The sequence below is a fragment of the Zophobas morio genome, unplaced genomic scaffold (assembly GCF_036711695.1).
Source record: "Zophobas morio isolate AGI-343-1 ecotype UQ-CSIRO unplaced genomic scaffold, CSIRO_AGI_Zmor_V1 ptg000024l, whole genome shotgun sequence".
Taxonomy (NCBI): Eukaryota; Metazoa; Arthropoda; class Insecta; order Coleoptera; family Tenebrionidae; genus Zophobas; species Zophobas morio.
In genome coordinates this window covers 4844447-4864772 of record NW_026972129.1, presented here as the reverse complement: position 1 = coordinate 4864772, position 20326 = coordinate 4844447, and the positions used below count along the sequence as shown (strand labels likewise).

General features: G+C 32.5%; 1 protein-coding gene across 5 annotated transcripts in view; it reads left to right on the top strand.

The window, feature by feature from the left end:
* The window catches only part of Mp (Multiplexin), a 250562-nt gene that overhangs the window by 52201 nt on the left and 178035 nt on the right, over positions 1–20326 (top strand). For all 5 annotated transcript variants that reach the window (XM_064064824.1, XM_064064822.1, XM_064064821.1 and 2 more), the window contains exon 2: positions 18933–18962. In XM_064064824.1, coding sequence (XP_063920894.1) covers positions 18933–18962 — 30 coding nt within the window. The remainder of the gene's footprint in view (positions 1–18932; positions 18963–20326) is intronic.

Sequence of the window (20326 nt, the reverse complement as noted above, 5' to 3'; positions counted from 1 at the left end):
TTCTGAAAAATTAATATGTGCAGTGGAACCTATTTCTGCAGATCTATTCTGCCGTAACATTGTTTATTGCCTTGCACTAATTTTCATTCACTACTAATGTAGTCAGTCTGATTTACTGTTTTGCCGTCTGAGGAGACCCATGTTTTCAAATGAAAGTTTCTTCGTTGAAACGCAGTGCTCACGATTCTAGAGTCTCTACCTGCTAACAAACCTATGAACTTCAAGTAATTTTTATTTGAAGCTTCATGTTTACTAAAGTTACTAATAGTTGGTTTGCGACACTTTTCTTTAACTAATTTTGCATTGAAGTCTCCTATTATTAGATTCGTTTGGTGTTTTCATAATGAGTCGTAGACATTTTTTGATAAAAATTTTCTTTTTGTCTTCGTGCATATCTTCGGTAGCCGGCGTGTTCGTTCAAGATAATATTCTTTTTTATGTTTTAATGTTTGATTTTTTTATCTTTTCCATCACGTGATTATTTTATTTGCTAGCTGCAATAAAATCCACTATCTCTATCTTTGTTCAGAGCAAACTGTAGTACTTGCAAAAGGAAATTCGTATGTCTGCCAAGTAAAATGTATGCTTATCTGTTATTTCAGTCCAATATTTTGAATCAAAAAGAGATATTACAATAACATTGGTGCGAGACTTGATCCATACAACAAAGGACATTTGTCAACATCAGCAATTAATTGGATTACGCTGGGATCGCGTAACTCAAACTGGTAAGCGTTATCCCCGTATGGGGGACGTTAGAGACATAGTATACAGTACATGACTCTGTGTAGTAAATAATGCGAAAACATGCCTTTAATCCCCAATCCAGGGTCTGCAAAATTTGACACTTTGTACTGCCGCAATTGGTACTTGGCTGGTGATAGGCTCAGGGTCGTTACCATATACGAGGAAACCAGACAGTTATGAGAGCGGGGAAATACTTGCATGTCGCCCCCAGTCTAGTCTGGGACCCGCACAGAGAAAATAATTTGTTTTCTTTCAATATTACGAAGTACGACAGGAGAAGAATTTGTATAGTACGCCACTGTGCAAACTTTGTAGAACTGATATAGAACCTATTATTAAATATTCTCCCGTATTTTCCATTAAAGTTATTCTTCACTATAGACAGGAATTGTGCAAGACAAGTGGGATCATGTGCGTGAATTCTAACCTAAATCTTAACACCAACAGCTTGACATTAATATGAACACGGACACGTCTCCTACTGACGAAATATTGTGGTAAAGTACATACTACATATTTAAAAAAACTCCTCCAGTAGGTCGTGCAATTTATTTTTAAAATAATGATGTTGGTAACATCAACGCGTTCCTTGTACAGTTTGATAGTTACAGTCAAATAATTGCCAATTAAAGCCTCAAATAGCTGCGATATCGACATCATTATTTTAATTTTTAATCAATTGCACGGCTTACTAGAGGATTTTTTTTAACATATGGTATCTATTTGATTCATACGACACGCTCGCTATGATTATTACATGAAAGAAATGATAAATTCAACTGTATGTATTAAAAATGAAATTAAAAATCAAAAAGAAAAGAAAAGTCCAATTACAATCAAATTAACGCAGGAGATTACTTTTCAATAAATTCAGAGATATGCATTTTCTGTGGTCTGTACTATCAAATAGCAGTTGAAAGAAGAACTTTTAGACGCAATCCTCAGTGTATGTAAGCGTGCTTTTAGTGGTAAAGGTGGTTAAAGATAATGTAGAGGTGATTGGGGTGGTCGGGGATGGTGGTGTTTATGGTCAAAATATAGGCGGCTGGGCTATATGCGTCTAAGGCATAAAAAGTACCGTATCTTGCAAGTTATAATTACTACTGCGTAGACTAGCTAACCAGCGCAAAAAAATTAAAGCTCGCAAATCCACTCTCTAGTATTGACTAGCATTAATTGTCAGAAAACAGATATTTGATGAGAGTATTTATTCAAGAAAAGTAGAAAAAAATTTGATTATCATTAAATCAAATTATTTATGATACAATGATGATGTAAGTAACGCAACTGTGGTGCATTAAAAAGCTACTAGAGTTACGAACATTTTGTCATTATCTGTATCATCACAATAAGAAAATGTTTCGTTAAAACTGTTATTGTTGCTGGAGGTGTGCCCCATAATAATATTCCATTTCAAAAGTGCGAGTCGTACGACAATAAAACATCATTTTTAACTTTTAACACAGGGAAAAACACTTCAGATTTCGTTCTAGATGAACGCACAAAAACTTGATATTTCAATTGGTTGTATTAATTGATTTTAGTATCCTATAAACTATTATTTGCCACTGACAGACAGATTTATTTCTTTGTTTTTTGTTATTTTGGCTTATCCGAGACTAAGTATACTTATTTAATTTTATCAGTTAAGTAAGTGCATTGAAGGTAAACCATTCGCAATATTGAGTGGGTCTTTCCACATTAGATCAGAACTACTTAAGCAAATTTATGCTTATGCCCTTATAATAATAACAATCAGTCAGGTCACAGACAATGCTATTTAGAGAATTTCCTGAATTCTGAGGTCGAGTTACGGTTGTATAGAATTTTTTTGAAAAACCTACACTGATTTGCATATGCTATTACAGGTAACATAAAGTTATCGTCCTTTAGAAAAGTGTCTTAAATACTTGTATTTCTTAATTAAACATAACAATCACAAGTCAGTAGAATTTTACAATAGGTGTTGTTACATTTACACTAAATCTAGACAGTAAAGGTGTTAGTAAATAATCTTCAGTTAAACGAGTGCAGGAAATTCGATTGTCTAGTTCTTCGATGATAAATAGGTACTGAGGCGACGATTAAGGCTACGCCTATGCACAGTTGAGGCAAAGCACAAAAGTAGCACTGGCTACGATTAGTGTTTGCAATCGTGTGGTTCGATCCACAATATTTTAAAACAAGCTTTTTTAATTACGCAGATTATAGCTACGTAAATTTTTTACTTTAAAATTACAGGTTTTTTATTTTGAAATATTTACTGGACGAACAAGATGTCTTCGTCATTGTTTACTACTCATAACGGAGAATTAGAACGAGTTAAGACATCCAGCGCTAAGCAGAGTCCGATTTTTGTTGATCGTACGTTAGCGATGTAAGGTTTAAGCAGAAAATTCTTATAGCGTGATTAAGATCTGATATGACTTGGTTTATTTCAACATGGAGGAGCTTTACGCTTTTTGCGAAACAAGTCGGTATTTTTTTAAGGAAATAAATGGATGGATACATATTCATAATTACTTACTTCCAATTTTATCATCTTTATAATAATCTTAAAGTACGAGTCATAATTCTCGGTATGGTAGGTGATTTTGAACGTTATTACTATTCATTCAAAAATCTCCGCCTCGTATTTTCGCACATGACATATCATTTTGATTTTTGTCAAAGTTACCCCATGTATAGTACTACATGACAAAGAAGTTGGTGAAGTTGGTCAAGCAACGTTGGGACTAGCGCACGTCAAGTATGAGTGGTGCGACTGATAAAGAACTAATGTTTATTGGGATGTCATAGAAAAGAGGTACCTATATTAGTCACAGCCTCCCTTCATCTAAAATTTTCTTGTTCATACGAGACCTCTCGACCTCTCGAGCCATGGCTACAAACCACAAACCAAAGAGGCTTTAAAATAAAACAGTTTTTTATTTAATAACAGAAATTTTGTCTTAGTTGACGGGAATCGCAAATATAATTTTCAAACAGTTGACAATTAATTACTGTTAACGTCATTAGCCCCATCAAGAATTTCATACTAGTTTTTGTTTCACTCTGAAATTAAAAAAGGCTATTAAATCCAATTACAGTGTGTATATTTAAATCATATATTTACACGAGTTCGTTGCATTATGAATGACTGATTCTTTGAAGACAATCATCTGCTGTTCGTAAAGTAAAATTTTGCAATTCAAATGAAGTAATAATGTGCTTGATCCTCTATAAATTCATTTCTGTCCCAAGAGGCAACCATAACTTTGGTTGGGATCAGATTGTTACAAAAAATGTTCGGTAACATAATGTGCTTTTATTATGAATGTTCGCCTGAGGTTAGTAGCCTCATTGTTATTTCTGTTATTAAAACATTTTGAAACTTGACACAAACGTTTACTCATCCTATCAAGACATAAGAAGTTATCGTAGCTACGTGTGCCTAATTATTCGAAGTATCAGTTCGAAATTTATTGCAACGAATTTTTTATCCATGTTGCAACAACAAATAAATTCAACGCATGTCAGCATTATGCAAATAACATTTTAAAAATTTTTCTATATTTTATGGGAATTGGTTTCCATGAAAGTTATTTTTATATAATATAATTTAGATGAAATAAGTATATAAAAAAACTTTTTTTGTACAAATGTGGGAGATCTGTTTTTTTCACAATGAGTGGACAATTTACAATGCTAAGTTTCAGTTTTGTAGTAAGTCTACGCATGTACATAACTCTGTTAACATAACATATGCAAATTTAGGGTTACTTTTTTTTTTAAATAAGCGACAGATAAATATAGTCTACAAGATCGCTGCATAAAAAGAATAATCACTCAACGCTAAATTGAAAAGGTGGGTCTTGTAAATTTATCATTCTTTTCTTTTTTTAATTCTTTTGTTACTCTGAGATAATTTCTAGAGTGCGGTTGTTATTTGGTAACACTTCGCAACGGTTCATTATGCAGCATAAAGTTAATTCAACGTGAAATTAATTATCTGGCACGAAAATACGACTACAGGTACTTGCCTGTCGTGTTTAAGACCTGTCTTTTATGTGATCATGAAAAAATAATTAATTTTATCTCACATGTAATCTCCTATTTCGATAATATTAATCAAGACATCTTCCTTGGCGTTGAAACTGTTAATAGAACTCTTTTCATGTGTTGTCGAGACTTGATATTTTTAAATGGATTTGACCAGGAGTTCCTTTAGAAAAGTGGACGATGTTTTTCTACATTTTTATGACAGTTCTTCGTTCTTCACAATTTGTTGACCTAATTTTAAATTTATGTTCATTATTAAGTATTTTATCCCTGAGCATTTTTCCAATAAAACAAATGCTTAAAAATTGTAGACCGTAAAACTTTGTATTTGTACATCTGTCAAAAAAGTAACGTTTTCATGTTAACACGTGTTTTATAACATTTCTGATGAAGAATGTTACTCTGATAACTAGCAACTTTAAAAAATGTATCTCCTACATTCTAAGGTAATTAGTTAGTTACTGACATAACAAAAGACGCAAAATTAATCAGTTTATGATCATTACTGTGCTTTATTTAAACGAAAAACGATTAAATGATAATTACGTAGTTATCAAAAGCAATTAAATTCTACAAAATGATTTTATAACTATTTCAACTGTAATTGTATAACGAAATTTACGTGGAACGGCTTTACAAAACGCCTTTGGCTTTCTCAAATGATTTTTTTACTAGGCTAAACCTGGTCAAAAAAATTACCAGTGGCCAAAATATCATTTGGCCTTCTACGTACTTAAATTATCTATCTATTTATATAAACTCTTCAAAGAGTTTTTATATTAATATTGCCTTAGATGTGTTTTACTTTTGTGCATAGTCTCGCGATATTTCTGTCACAGTTTTTTGTGAAATGACTGGAATTAAAATGTAAGAAATTTTAATACATAAGTGCAGATAACCTAAAATATTTTAATTCATAGATTACTCTCACCAACAAAGTGATGACGTCACCTGAACATTTTAGACATGTTGTTTATGAATCCATCTTGATTTTTTACCTTCGGCATCCAGATCCTTTTAAAAAACTCAAAACTATATAACAAAATTTTACAATTATTTAACTTTAAAACTGCAACATCGAATGCGCTTAAATCTTGCAAATGTTTTAAAGTTATCATAAGCATCTTTAATCAAAATTTATCCGGTTACGGTCGCCCTAATAGTAATAAGTCGTCTTACAATTTTGCCGAAAAAGGTTATTTATATTTATCAAATAACACACCCCTGCATGTGTGATATATGAATCCATCTTGAGATGCAGATTTTTGTAAAATGCAAACCCGAAAGCTCTAAAATCTTTAAACATTTTAAAAATGCTTATTCTCCCAAAAATTGATGAGGTCATCTCAGAGCTTTGACGAAAAAATCGTATCTAAAATGCAAAAAATATTATGAGTCTACAGTCTACATTTTTGGTTTATCAGTGCATTCATATTTTTTAGAATTGCTTATGCAGGGTGAGTCATAAAAATGAATAAATGAGTCAATTTATTTAATGATTCAATCAGGGACTCCATTTTCCCGAAAATTTGGGAATACAGTACTGTTTTCACTAATATTACACTGCACCTACCCAAAGTGATATACATGTCTTTGTAAAAATGTTTTATTTATTTTAATGAATAAGACAATTTATTTTATTTAATATATCAAGAATGGCTTACCCTATGTTCCTGGATTTTGAAAGTTTAGTATTCTTATTTTTAGTATTACACTGCACCTACCCAAATTGATATAGGTACGTGGTTTTGCTAAAATGTTAATGACGCCATCACACAAACTTTTAATAGAAAAACTAACTTAAACATACGCATAGCATCGTTCTTTGCCATTACGTTAACACTACAAAGATCTACTTTTTTAACTTACAAGTATTAGCATAAAAAAATATAATTCGCAAAATCAAATTTTATAATTTTTACAAAAAGCTGGACATGTTGTAGTGTACAGGCGAGAGCAAAGTTCTGTCTAAATAACCTTAGACCAATTTTTAGTTAATATTTATTTCGAATAATTGGATGTAAACTTTCGAATGCTCAGTTGCCTCAGAATAAGCAGGATATGTTGCAGTATTTTCACTGTACATCATCTATTTCTCGAGAAGTATTTTTTCATGTTTACGTAGAAAATTCTCATGCTATGAACAATAGTGATTTTAGTAAAAGACTCATTTTACAAGTTCTAGAAAATATTCCATAGAAAGAACAGCTCAGGTAAATACATAATTGTTAAAATGAATGTGAAATATTGTTTTTTATTAACATCATTCTTTTTAGAACGGGCTCGTTCAAAATATTAAGGCAATATGTTACTGTTTCCTCTAGAATCAGAACACAATATTTATAAAGAAGTTTCAGACAAAAACTAGTTTTATAGAGGTACCAGGACTCCAGGTTATTCATACGTATCGGTACCTTCGTGGTAGCAACATTTTTCTGGTTTTTCTGTTTTTTACCACTGTTGTGAGATGACAGCAGCATGCATGATAGCGGAAGTGCATATAGCTACTGATTAAGTCTGTAGTGTAATGTTCAGAATTTGTCTTAACAAGTGTATGATATATGCAGCAAACTTCCAAAATTAATTTTTAACTAGCATCTAACGAGAAAATATAAAATCAGCAAGCAGCCTAGTAGTTAGTTAACCAATTTGTTCGTTGTATCATACCGCCCATCAAAACTTTAGCGATGCAAGACTTTGATGCTATCAATCGATAGCTGAAACATGTCTTTCTTCACTTCGTTCAAAATTCAAAATTAAGCAAATTATTGAAAAATAATTTATTCAAAAATCAAAAATAATAATTTATTTTATGTAATGTTTGTTTTTTGTAACTCGGTATGAATCAGTTCTACAAATTTTTGTTGTTGTAACGGAGCTGTAAGAATCGTGTCGAACTGTGGACAATCTGTGAAAATATCCTTGTCACTATCTACACTTAGACAACGTTGGGAGAAATGTTTTCAGAATCCTCCACGATGGACGTTGTACTAAAGGTCAGGTTGGTTGTCGTCCTATTAATTCCTTATTGTCTGATCATATGTATTAAACAACAAAACGATCACCGTTTTTGATACTGTTGGCATCATGGGAAATCTTTCTGATCACGAATTAGTTGTGTGTACCGTTGTTAATAACCTTGTGGAATTAGAAGTATTGGTTTGTCATTGGATTCCGTTACTATACTTCACTGTGACCAAAATGATCACTCACCTACTAATTCACTTCCTAGACAACTCCTCCAGTGAGACATCAACAATTCCAAAACCAGAAGGTCTTATTGTTTGACAAGCTTAGCTTCGGGCGAAGTTACTGAGCGCTCCCGCGTTGCAAGTCCAGGTCTTATTCATGACCCCTTTTTGTACTAATTTTCAGAACTTCATAACTATTTCTTGAACTAATATATGTATGTTGAGCAGCTGATGGCTGCTCTAAACTGTTACAAATTTAGACAAAAGAGGTCGATACGCAAGACAAGACTGTCTTATCAATTTGTATATCTTTCGAATAAAAACAGTACTAACGATTCAAAGATCACATGTCTAACTTAGTAACCGTTATTATCATTTACGTGGAAGCAAAAGAGAGACGCAGCAAAGCATATAGATTCGACAGCGGTATTACCTAAAAATATGAGAACGTTTTAGATCATACTGACAACCGCAATATCGAAACATAAGCGAAGATACATGCGCATGATATACATTTAATATGGGAATTGAACTTTCGTTGTCTAAACAACAGCTGCTCGATCTGTACCCCTGTTTTCAAAGGACGTTGACAAATCTGGCATTATTTATTAGAGTAGTTTTTTTTGCATTGGTTTGTAAGCTGAAAACTCTTCTGTTTAAAGTAAGAACACTTTGGTATATTAGACGACTACTTACACGTGCACACCCCTCGGCGAACGACAGTGTGACGGTTCTGCCGGTTCTTTTCTAATTTTGCTTTTTGTCCGAGTTTTTACATGAGGTCGATCTCTGTTCCTTAGGAACCGGACCTGTGAAGGACAGCTTCAGGATAGCGAGAAGGGTAAATCAGCTCGTCGGGATAACTTATTCTCCGCGAAGATTACACACTGATGAAGCAGTATAAAGCCAATAAATTACAATACACTTGAACGTTAAGCTAGATTATAGGAAATGACTAGGCGTGTGTACCGTCATCACAGGCAGGCGGCAACATGTACAAAATACAATGGAAGGTTGTTAACCGTTCTCTGAGTTGTCATACGTGGACTGAAGCATCGCAAAAGACAAAAAATATGGGAAGACAAGGGGGATTATTTTATTTATTTAACCATTTGTAACGGATAGGTTGCATGTTTTGAGGGTAAAACAATGTCTAGTCACCAGGTTGAGCGTGTGGATGCGGTAAACGCGGACGCGGAATTTGGTGAGAAGTTTTCGCACTACAACATGAAGAACCTAAATTGAGTAGGAAAAAGTTGGCTCGATACGTGGTTTCCACTGTTTGTCATATCAGCTTCGTGGTCTTCACACATTAGCAATATCTGACGAACCGATAATACGGCTTTACCAGGACAAAATACTGCATGCAAGTGAAATCAATCAGGCAAATAATAACTTACACTTATAGGATAACTTACACGGCAATGCCAATGATTTGAACAGTTAGACCGGTGAATGGGAGAGCCGATGCTGCGGCTCTTCGACCACTGAAGAAGTTAGTTTGGGGTGCAACAACGGTGCGACAAACTTGGTCTTATACAGAATGCCCCCTAAGGTCTCATTTTGTTCCTGTTTGTAAGTACTGGTGTAGACTGGTGGGAACAACGTGAAGAATGCATAAAAATGTATTTTCCATAATTCCACATGGGTCAAAAAAAGTGGACAAGTAGTCCTGGAGGGGAAATATACCAATTAAACTCGTTGATTTCCACGAATGCAATGCAGCATTGACTACTGATTGCCATTGAAATGTTTTGATTGTCTCTGGGGATGAACAGTAGTCGATGACCATTCTTGGTCAGGAATGTGCTCGTTGGAGGTCTAGACAAAGGGACGGGCGCAGTATGATAAGGTTGTGGAAGGCGATTGATGTTTTTGGTGGTTAGGCCATTTTAGGGTGATTACAGCAAAGAAGGGTAGAGCTTGTTACGAGAGATAAATTTCGCACAATAATGAGGTTCTTCAAGGAGGAAGGAACTTTTGGTCTACCACACTGAAATATTGTGACGGTGAACCAAAAGTGCCCTCCTTCCAAAGGCAGAGGGAAATGTTATTTTGTAGATCTAGAGTTATATATTTTTGAGGCATTATCTCTGTTCGACACAAATCTCAAGTTCCTCCAAAATTGATTTCGTTTCAACATCAATTTTTTGCCAAATTTTTTTGTTGCTACGTAATTTGTCAACAAAAAAGACCATCTGGACATGCAGTATGTCGCAATAGCAGAAGTTAGTGGTCATAAAGGCTGAAATCTAAAAGCATTACCATTAGTTATTCGCAACTTAGAAACGGTGGGGGGAAGGGATTGACAAGTGTTCTTTCCTAAAAATTGTAATGATTTGTAAATGAAGCGTTTGCGTGTCTCAAAGAGATGATCGAGAACTAGTAATAAAAAAGATTCTATATTGCTTCTATATTCTATAGTATCTCGTTTTTGACAACATACGCCCGTCGGCAACTAAAGTTAAAAATCATGCTCCGAAAATAATATACGTGAGTGTGGTGGGAAATATGTTATATGACAAGATATTAAATACCTAAACTTGTTAAATTAACAAACTGAATGGTTGTTCAAGATTCTGTGAAAGTCACCGATGGGCTGTCATTAGTATAATAGACAATTAGCGAAATTACGTTTCGTACAACGTATTATCCGTTAACGTGCACAATCACCGATAGGGACAGTGCATTTTCTATGTTTCCATAGATATAACAGTTTTTTCTACGTTTTGCGTGCTGTATGTTCTACGGAACGTGGTTTCGCTAATTGTCTAATGTTTCAAGAGTCCTTTGGAAGTGGCGCTTTATTGAAAATCTATAACGTTAATAAGATTTTTTTTGATTGGCTGAATATACCTATTTATAAAGAATCAAGTTACCAGCGTCCAGCGTCTCAGATAATCAACCCTTGTGTTTCATAGGTTTCAAAGGTCCTTCTAGTTTTGGTTTTGCCAATTGCAGAGAAAAACTTTTTATTGTCATTTTTTTTAATGAAGATAATCAATAAAAAGAGTTTTCTTCCAATTAGGTATGTTTGAAATTTAATCGCTTAAGTTTCAAAATTTTTAACTCAAAGACAAAGATAGTTGTCAAGTACTTCTTCCTTACAAAAATTATTTCGAACCATACACTACAACTTTGCCGTTGACTGACTTTAAAATCAGTACACCTTTTGTACAAGTAACAAAGAAAGTTTTTTTTGATAGAAATTTAAAAACACTAGCACAGTAAAAGTAAAATTTTAACACGAATGAAAGCAGAATAACAAAAACTTAATAATAATTTATGGAAGATTCATGAATCAACTTCTTCAGAAATCGGTAAGTTTTTGGAAATTAACAACACCGCCGTGAATTCTCCCATTTAAAATGCATTGTTTACGAGTTTTATACGCTGCCAAGTCAAATCGGAACGCACAATAGGTCTCTGTGTCTTTGTATCTCTAACATGTACGATGACAACTGACCTTTCCTCTTTTAATATCACCAATGCACAAATTATAAAATAAAACGCGTCGGCATGTCCCAAACAAACCAACAACTCTGAAAAAATTATTACTACGACTAAATCTGAAGGTAACGGAGAGAACAGCTCTTTAAAAATGTTGTCAGCTCTATGAATTTAGTATGTCAACTTCAATTTTCATACACAACATACATTTTAATTTGGAAAAGTACACCAGAGACTTGAAGATTTATTTGCAATTTTTTTACTAAAACAAGAAACTAATTCATATACAATATTCAAACCTAAAAGACAAAGAATTTACCTGGTCCAAAAAATATGTAAAGATAGCTTTTCAGTCACTACTACCACCTTATTGTTACGTACCCACTCCCAAATTTTTTGTACTCCTTCAATAAAAGAAAATCTGATGTTTTTGGCACTAAATTTGATTCAGCTTCTTCAGCTTTGTCGCTATCTAGATTTTTATCATATTTCATATCAAAATTTCATGAATTGAATTTTCAGAATTTTGATTGTTCTAATCGATCACAAAATAGCGTGAAATATGCGTTTATAAGACAGGGTTTTGTCATTAATGAAAATTATGGCATTCGTTGCGCTCATGCGCTAAACTTTCATTCGTGACATAATCCCTTATCCTTATTAAGCTACGTGTCCACTTGCGAGAAATCGCCTCAAAATCAGCCCTGGAGAGCTCCGAGTCGAATCGAGTAAAGACGAAGCACTGATCGGCTGATCTCGCCGCGAACGATATTCTCTCCAGTGGACAAGCCAAACTGCGTTTACTTGCGAGAGATACTGTCCGTGTGAAGAAGCTTCGAATTGGGGAAGTATTCCCCGAGAGTAAGCAGTTCATCATAAATTATTTCTCGAGTGAAGCCGACTTATTTTACACGTTTATGATTCTATGCAAACAGTCGTGAAAAGGACTACGCAATTCGGCCAAATCTGATCGTTTACCTGACTTCAACATTTATACAGCGTTTTGAGATAGGTAACACATTTTTATGAAATTATTAAATACTAAAAAAAATGTAAAACGAAAATAAATGACTAAATTATGTTCATTTGTCGTAAATCTGAAGCAAGTAATGTGAAAAGTAGACTAGATTAACTTTTTTAATTTATAATTAAACATCATAGTTTGTATACGTGATTCTGATTATACTTCATTATTGTTATTATTATTTTGTTGTAGTACGAGATTAAACTATGCACAACGAAGTAAATTCATTTTTTATTATTCAAATAACGTTTTTAAATGAATTTTTAATAATAATTTACATATTAGGTACTACAAATGTATTGTTAAGTAGCATGAGTATTCAAAAATTAATATTTATATTTATTTTCGGTGTTTATCCACAAGTGCTTTTATAAATTGATACCTGCCTCACCTGAAAATATAATTATTAGGGACAATAATTTTATAGATGTTTTTACACACTACAACATTGCATGTAATTGTCCTTTGATGAATCATAACCTGCCGGGATGATAATCTTCAGGTGCCGGTCGTATTAAGCGCTCTTACCAATCTAACCCGGGAGACAATTTACCTATACCCTTTTTGCTACCTGTTTTCCCAGCATTTACATTTCAGTTGAATTTCTTGAAAGAGGATTAACAAAAAGCTCATAAAATCATAAATTATTTGTCGGTCGAGTACAAATCGCTCGTTTCTCTCGCTAGTGTACCCGAGCAGTGGACAGGGTAGCAAATTTGCTAGAACTTGGGCTCTAGTTGGAAACCAAAGCTGTGCCTCTCTGGAGGTACTTTCACAATACGAACACGTTTCGAATTCCTACAGTTCTGTCCGCGAGTGGTGAGCTTTGCCATGGCCAAATTTGGATGGTCAAAAGACCAAACTGCAGAACTAATTGCACGATATGGAAAAAAAGGACTATAGAAATCGCGTAGCATACACTAAAATTATTTTCAACTATACAGAGTGTTCTGTTTTTGAGGCGTAATATTCAACTTTTTTAAATAGAATGCCTAATTGTAATTTTCTAAAAAATTTTTGTAATGAAGCGGTTCACAAAAAAATCGCAATCGTATTAATTTTAAGATCTGTGTTATAATATTTTATGGGGAGGTAAACAAAAGTACGTGCTTTGCTATGGTATCAATTAAATTAATTTCTAATATGCTGAGTGTTTATAAAAACAAAACTAAAATATTAACAATTTTCAAACATCGTTATTTCCGTCAGCCCATTCTCTACTTTTACGTTTTCTCGACCTTTCATGACCCCTAGAGTACGAAAAAATAAGTCTCTAGTTTCCGTCTGTCTGTCTGTCCGTCTGTCTGCCGTCCCGATTTTTATTAGACAGATAATCTCCAAAAGTACTGGGTCGATTCCAGATTTTTGGAAAAGAAAACATAAAACAACATTTTACAATTTAATTTTGATTCTTACAGCTGTTTTAAAGTTATGATAAGCATAATAAACTTTTAATCAAAATATATTTGCTTATCCCCTCCAAAAAATTGATAACGTCAGTTCAAAATTTTGCCGAATAATTTCCACCCGAAATGTGCAAAATATATATGATCAGTATAATACTTGTAATTTATTATTGTGTTCATATTTTTTAGATTTGCTTATACAGGGCGACTCAAAAAAAAATGAATGCGTGATTTTAGTTTCCTGAATAACACAAGAATTGCAAAACTGAATAGGTACTTTGAAATCTTCCAGACGTTTTAAGGTTATTGTAAGCGTGGTAAATTGTTAATCAAAACATATATGTGTATTCCCAACAAAAACTTGATGACGTCATCTCAAAATTTTTCAGAATAAATTCTATCCAAAGTGTGCAAAATATGTTGAGTTTTTAATTGTGATTTATCACTGCATTCATATTCATCTACTGTTATTTTTAGTATTATACTGCACCAATCCAAGTTGATATACGTGACCTTGCAAAAATGTTGATGACGTCATCACAAAATTGTGTAAAGGAAAAACTCAACTCGAAAATGTTAGATATGTTTCATAGTTCTTTCGGTGCGAGGGAAGTTCTGTCGAAACAACTTTCGACCAATTTTTTACATTTTTAAGAGATATGTGGAAAGAAGATTTTACATAATATTAAATAAGAGTAATAATTGCAATGTTGATTTAATCAAAATCAACTCTACATTAAAATTATATGACATTATAATAGAGGGTGGGATCATATGAATGTGACAACCTGTGACACAGAAAAGAAAGGTCCAAAAACCCCAAAATGTACGTGACATAACCTATGGAGAACACCTTATTTTGTTCAGTGATGTACCTACATAATACTTTTACATATGTACCTGATACAAAAAAATCGTAATGTTACTATTACTCTTTCATGAATAGAAATAGCATCGTGCATTTGCGTATTTCTTAGCACAATTTTAGGTCCAGATAATAATTTATGTCCTCTTACTACCTGTTTTCACAGCTGCAATATTTTACCGTATTTCGTGAAAAATAAATTAACAAAAGGCTCGTAAAATCGTAAATTCTTTGTCGGTTCGAGTAAAGAGGGTCCATTTTCCTCGCAAGTGCAACTGTGTAGTGGACAGGGTTTTGAGAGCTTTGTCTGATCGACATCTATCGGCGAGCAAAATTTGCCAAAATATTCTCTCAAATCGACAAGCCCTTGAAAGTAACTCTCGCGAATTCTCGCCAAGTCACTCTCCAGTGGACACGTACCTTACATTATAAATCTAATATCATACTGGATTATCAGTTATTAGTATTACTATCAGTGATGTGATACTTTTAAAATTACTTCGCTAATTGTTTTGCTTTTCTATTTTCGAACTGTCACCCATAATTTAAAAAATAAATTTAGAAATGTTTCAGTTATTCATGTTCTTTTGTCAGCAAACAGAAAAATAACACAAATAAAAAAAAAAGGTGATGTTACGTGACGCATTTTAATCAAATAGACCTGATGTGCTATAAATATTTGAGACACGACATAAGCATCTATTCGTTTTAGAAATCTAATCCTCCACGTCTATTTCAGATGCACGTTAACACGTTTTTCGTCAGGTTTTACTATTTGCATTAAGAACACTGCTTTACACTCCAGTTTTATGTATGTCTACATATAAAAATATAATTTGTCTCAATATATCAACCGGATTTTGTCGCAAATATTTCCTTACGACACAACCTGTATAGTGAGAACAGCGTACGACTAAAAAGAACGAATAATTCATATGCATTTTTGCCTACAACAAAACTAACAAAATTGATCGAAACCTATTTCGACAGAACTTCCCTCGCCCTTGATGTATAATCAGACAAATCCAGCTCTCTCTATAAAGTAAAACCAGCGGCCTAAACAACTCCCCCGCAACGCTTGCACCGTGCGGACAAAGTAAAATATATTTGGAACACTTAACTAAGGGGATAAAAAGTCCTTTAGCACTAGATAATAGCTGAATCTCACATGTTTATTTATGTTTATACATCGAAAGGATGTAACGTGGAAATTGGTTTGATTTGAATGAGTTTGTCTTTTTAAAACAGATGAGTAAAATTTGAAATTAACCATTATTATAATTCGTATTTTATCATTATTACATAAAGACGTGCGTATTCTCACTTTTTCGAGAAAATGGGGCGACTCGTTCTTAATTTGACTAATTAAAAATTTGTGATAACGTCAAAAACATTTTTCAAGGACACGTGGATCAACTTGGATTATTGCAGTATAATACTAAAAATGACAATATTGTATTCCCAAAATTTTTTGGAAAAATGGAGTGAGCCGTTCCTGAGTTAATCAATAAAATAAATTGACAAATTAATTTTTTTGAGTCACCCTGTATAAGCAAATCTAAAAAATATGAATGCAATGATAAATTACAAGTATGGGCTGATCATATTTTGCACATTTTAGATAAGATTTATACGACAAAATTTTCTTGTGGGAATAAACAGATATATTTTGATTAACAATTTACCAAGCTTACAATGACTTCAAAACGTCTACAAGATTTCAAAGTATTCAGTTTTGCAATTCTTGATTTAATCAATAAAATAAATTGACTCAGTCATTAATTTTTTTAAAATACCCCAAATATAAAAATATTAATGCAACTATAAATTACAAGTATAGACATATTTTGGACATTTTAGATTGGATTTATTGTATATCTTCTAATTCCAAACGCGGGTAAAAAAGGTTACAGCTCATATAAACTAATAGTTCCGTTATTTGAATATGATTATTTGTTGCGAAGAAGCAAATAATAAAATAAAATTGCCAGAGCGTTTCCACCCGTCCAAATCGTTAACTGAATAGTAAAACGTTGTATATTTTTTTAATATTTGCGCTGTTTCAATAGTGCTGAAATTTAAATATACATAGTTTAAAATAAATTGGTCTGATGAATAAATCTAAATCACAGAAGAAAATTCCATCATCTGAGGCGCGAAAATCTTGTGAATTTGGCGTTATTTATTCCAGGCGGTGTCAGTTGCCAGAATGGGCAGTTTTTATTCTGTATACAAAACTATGACCCTAAGTAATTTCTTTATTTTCAAAAGTCAGGACGGAATTACATTGAAATAATAGATCTATACAAAGTGAATATACATAACAAGTGGTTTTTATTTATTTTTCCATTGAAGTATATTAATTGTGTCTAAAGTTTTACACCATCACTAGAGCGTACTGCACAAGATAATATAAGAAAACGCATTGCATTCTATTCATCAAAACTCTCATGTTTTAGTTTTTTATTACACAAGTTTTTACACATCTCGTTCACTTTACCCCGACTTGACCTTAAATATGACAACTGAAAGAAAAAAAAATTAATCACCTTAGTGTGAAAAGCGTTTTAGTTTAATAAACTTTTCACAGAGTAGAGCAAACTATTGATTTTGAATTTCTCGAAAAACACAGTTCCTAATATTCAGCAATTCCTCCTAAAATATGCAAGTTTAAAACAACTTTTGAAGCAATTCTTCATGCATTATATATAGGCACATTGCGTTTCCTCCGGTTCCCCTAATCGTTTAAACAACCGCTACAGTTGTTAACCATTCCCTTCTGATTTAATTTTGGGTGGAATAATCAATGTCTTTGAATTAGTTGTTTACTTAGATTGTAGAGATAAAAAGTGATATTGCATAAGGAAAACAACTTCGAAAAGATAAACATCTGAAATGAAAGATAAGCTATACACAATTTAAATTCACTTTCGCTGTTTCAAATTCCAAGTTAACTCTTAAAAAGTTGGATCCTGATGAAACGACTTTTCAATGTTTCAGGGATTATCTAATTTACAACCAAATAATGGTGTAGTTTATTGACGTCGTGACATAAACCTTCAGTGTAAGCTTTAGATTTATGCGACCTTAAAATTTCGTTAGATTTCGAATTAAACTTATGTACATAAATTTTAGCCGTCCACGATTTGATTGCACGTTTTTTTTGAATGCATAAGAAGTACGATTTACAAATATGAAATATTTTGCCGTTCAGAAAGTATACAAAAAGAAACTAACATTTGTCTTTAAATTATTTTACGCTCGTATAAACAGTAAACGGTGCAGACACACCTGTTCCGAGTGAGTTATCATGGATCCCGCATCAACTCAGCACCCGTCAGATGGCAGTATCACATAGAACGACCATATAATTTAAGTTTAAGCGGCAATGAACTTTTTGGAAGGTTTTTTTTACATGCTAATTGCCTTTCTTTTGTGTTAATTATAACAAGATTTTATTGTAGCGGTTGTAGGTATTGTTTTTACTGTAAATGGTTGTTATCATACAATACAGAGACATCACAAAACGTTCTTTACAACCTATTCTTTTAGACAAATGTCACATTTATTAGTAACAGTGCTTAAAATCTTTACGATAATTATTAAATTATTTGCTTAAATCAAGTAAATTTGAAACATATTTGCAGGTGTCAAGAGAATAGATAAGGGCACATTAATTAATATGCAACAAGATTTGTGTTTGTCGTATTTTGAGCATGTATATTGTACTGTTTTTTTTTATATAAAATAATATTGAAGAAGTCTTACCACAAGCTAATAAAACACTGTTAGTCACGACAGCAGTACCTGTTTATGTGTTTGTATGCAGCCACCCCATAGTTGTCTGCCTCATAAATCTTCATTTTAAAATAGCATGTGGAATCTACATGTACTTTATAATAAATCATAGAAAAATGAGTTTTTGTGTTATTCATTCCTTTTTATTTGAATTATCGTGCTTTTAAACGAATATAATTTGACAAATTGACTGGAAAATTGGAGAAATGGCTCCATTTTTTCGTGAAAATTTGTTGCACTTACACGCTTCATCATCTAATCACATAAATTCTAATTTTTTGGTCGATATTTAATAGAAGGTGTAAATCATCATCAATAATTCTGAGGTTCGACTAGGAATGTGAAAATATATGGTCTAAAATTTAATCAATATTTGCTTTGGTTATTACTTGTTTGTTATTTTGTTTCAGGGATAGAGCAGTCCAAGCAGTTCGAATAAGGTAGGGACAATATCATCATTTGTGTGTGAAATGAGAAAAACGTTGTTATTAATAAAATGAAAAACAAATGAATTTTAGTCAATGTTCCGTAGTTATTACATGAAGGGTAGTGTTTTAAAAAATTTCGCGACCAAATCTATAAATAAAAAAAAATAAAAAAAAAACAATTTATTTTTCTGTAGGTATTGGTTGAGAGTCGTATTTTTTCTCTTTGTCATTTTAAGAAAATAAAACTCCATATGTGAACCATATTTTAATGTTTTTTACGTTTTTTTTAGTAAACAGTTTCGTCGGAAATTCATTAATTTTTATAGATATTTGTTTAAATGGAATATATTTTTATTGGATTCAGACTACGCACTTCCCCTCTAAAAAAACTGATGATTTAATTCAATTATATTTTTTTCAAATAAATGTTGCAGTAAACCAATGTACTCCCATACACATTTATTTTAACTTCACGCGTACTGGTTATCGTAAAAAATAAGACTTGTAAAGTGAAAATTTACATTTGGTTTTAAAACCCTCAAAAGGAAACTGCGAAATTTTAAAAAACTGCCCTTCATGTAATAACTACGGAACATTGACTAAAATTTATTTTTTATCCATTCTCCCGCGAAAGTTGAGATTATATCAAAAAATATAAAATAAGTATTTATAAAAAAAACTGGATACCTACTGCAGGGTTATTTGTAGTTTCGTTAGATGGCTTTATTTTCTAGATCGTTAAACAGAATATGTTGTTCTTATTATTACTCTGTTATAGTTACTTTCTAGGTATCAAAATTAATAATATGTTAATCGGAAACTTGGTTGTTATGACGTGTTCACTGTACTGAGAGGATTCTTGTAGGTAACCCTTAACCGTACAGTTTTTGTTAATGTACAGATGTACGTACTCGGTCTGTTAAGAATCCCATAACATATTTGTCATGTTAATAGCTATTGTTTTCACTAAAAAATCTAAAGATATCTATGCAACAAAAAATTTTAAATATCCTTACATATAATTATCATCTATATATGTGGTTTAGAAATATCTGCATCTCCAATCGTGTAAAGGATAAACGAAAAGTATGAATCTTCTTGGTTTAACAAAATTAAGGCAAAGAGAAATTTAAATTAGGCAGGCCATGTTTAGCACACTGGAACCACATGCCACAATCCGAGACGATGTGAAGTGCGTTATTTGAAGTTTGATTGTTTCAGAAAGTTTTTTGCTCTTAAGTTTTTATGTACCTCAAACCAAAACACAAAGCAAGTGACCCTTCAATGCAAACTTTATTCAAACTTTAAAGGTCCATCGACATTGTTTGTAATTTATCTAGAAAATAAAAGCAGCAACATTGTAAATATTTAGCTTG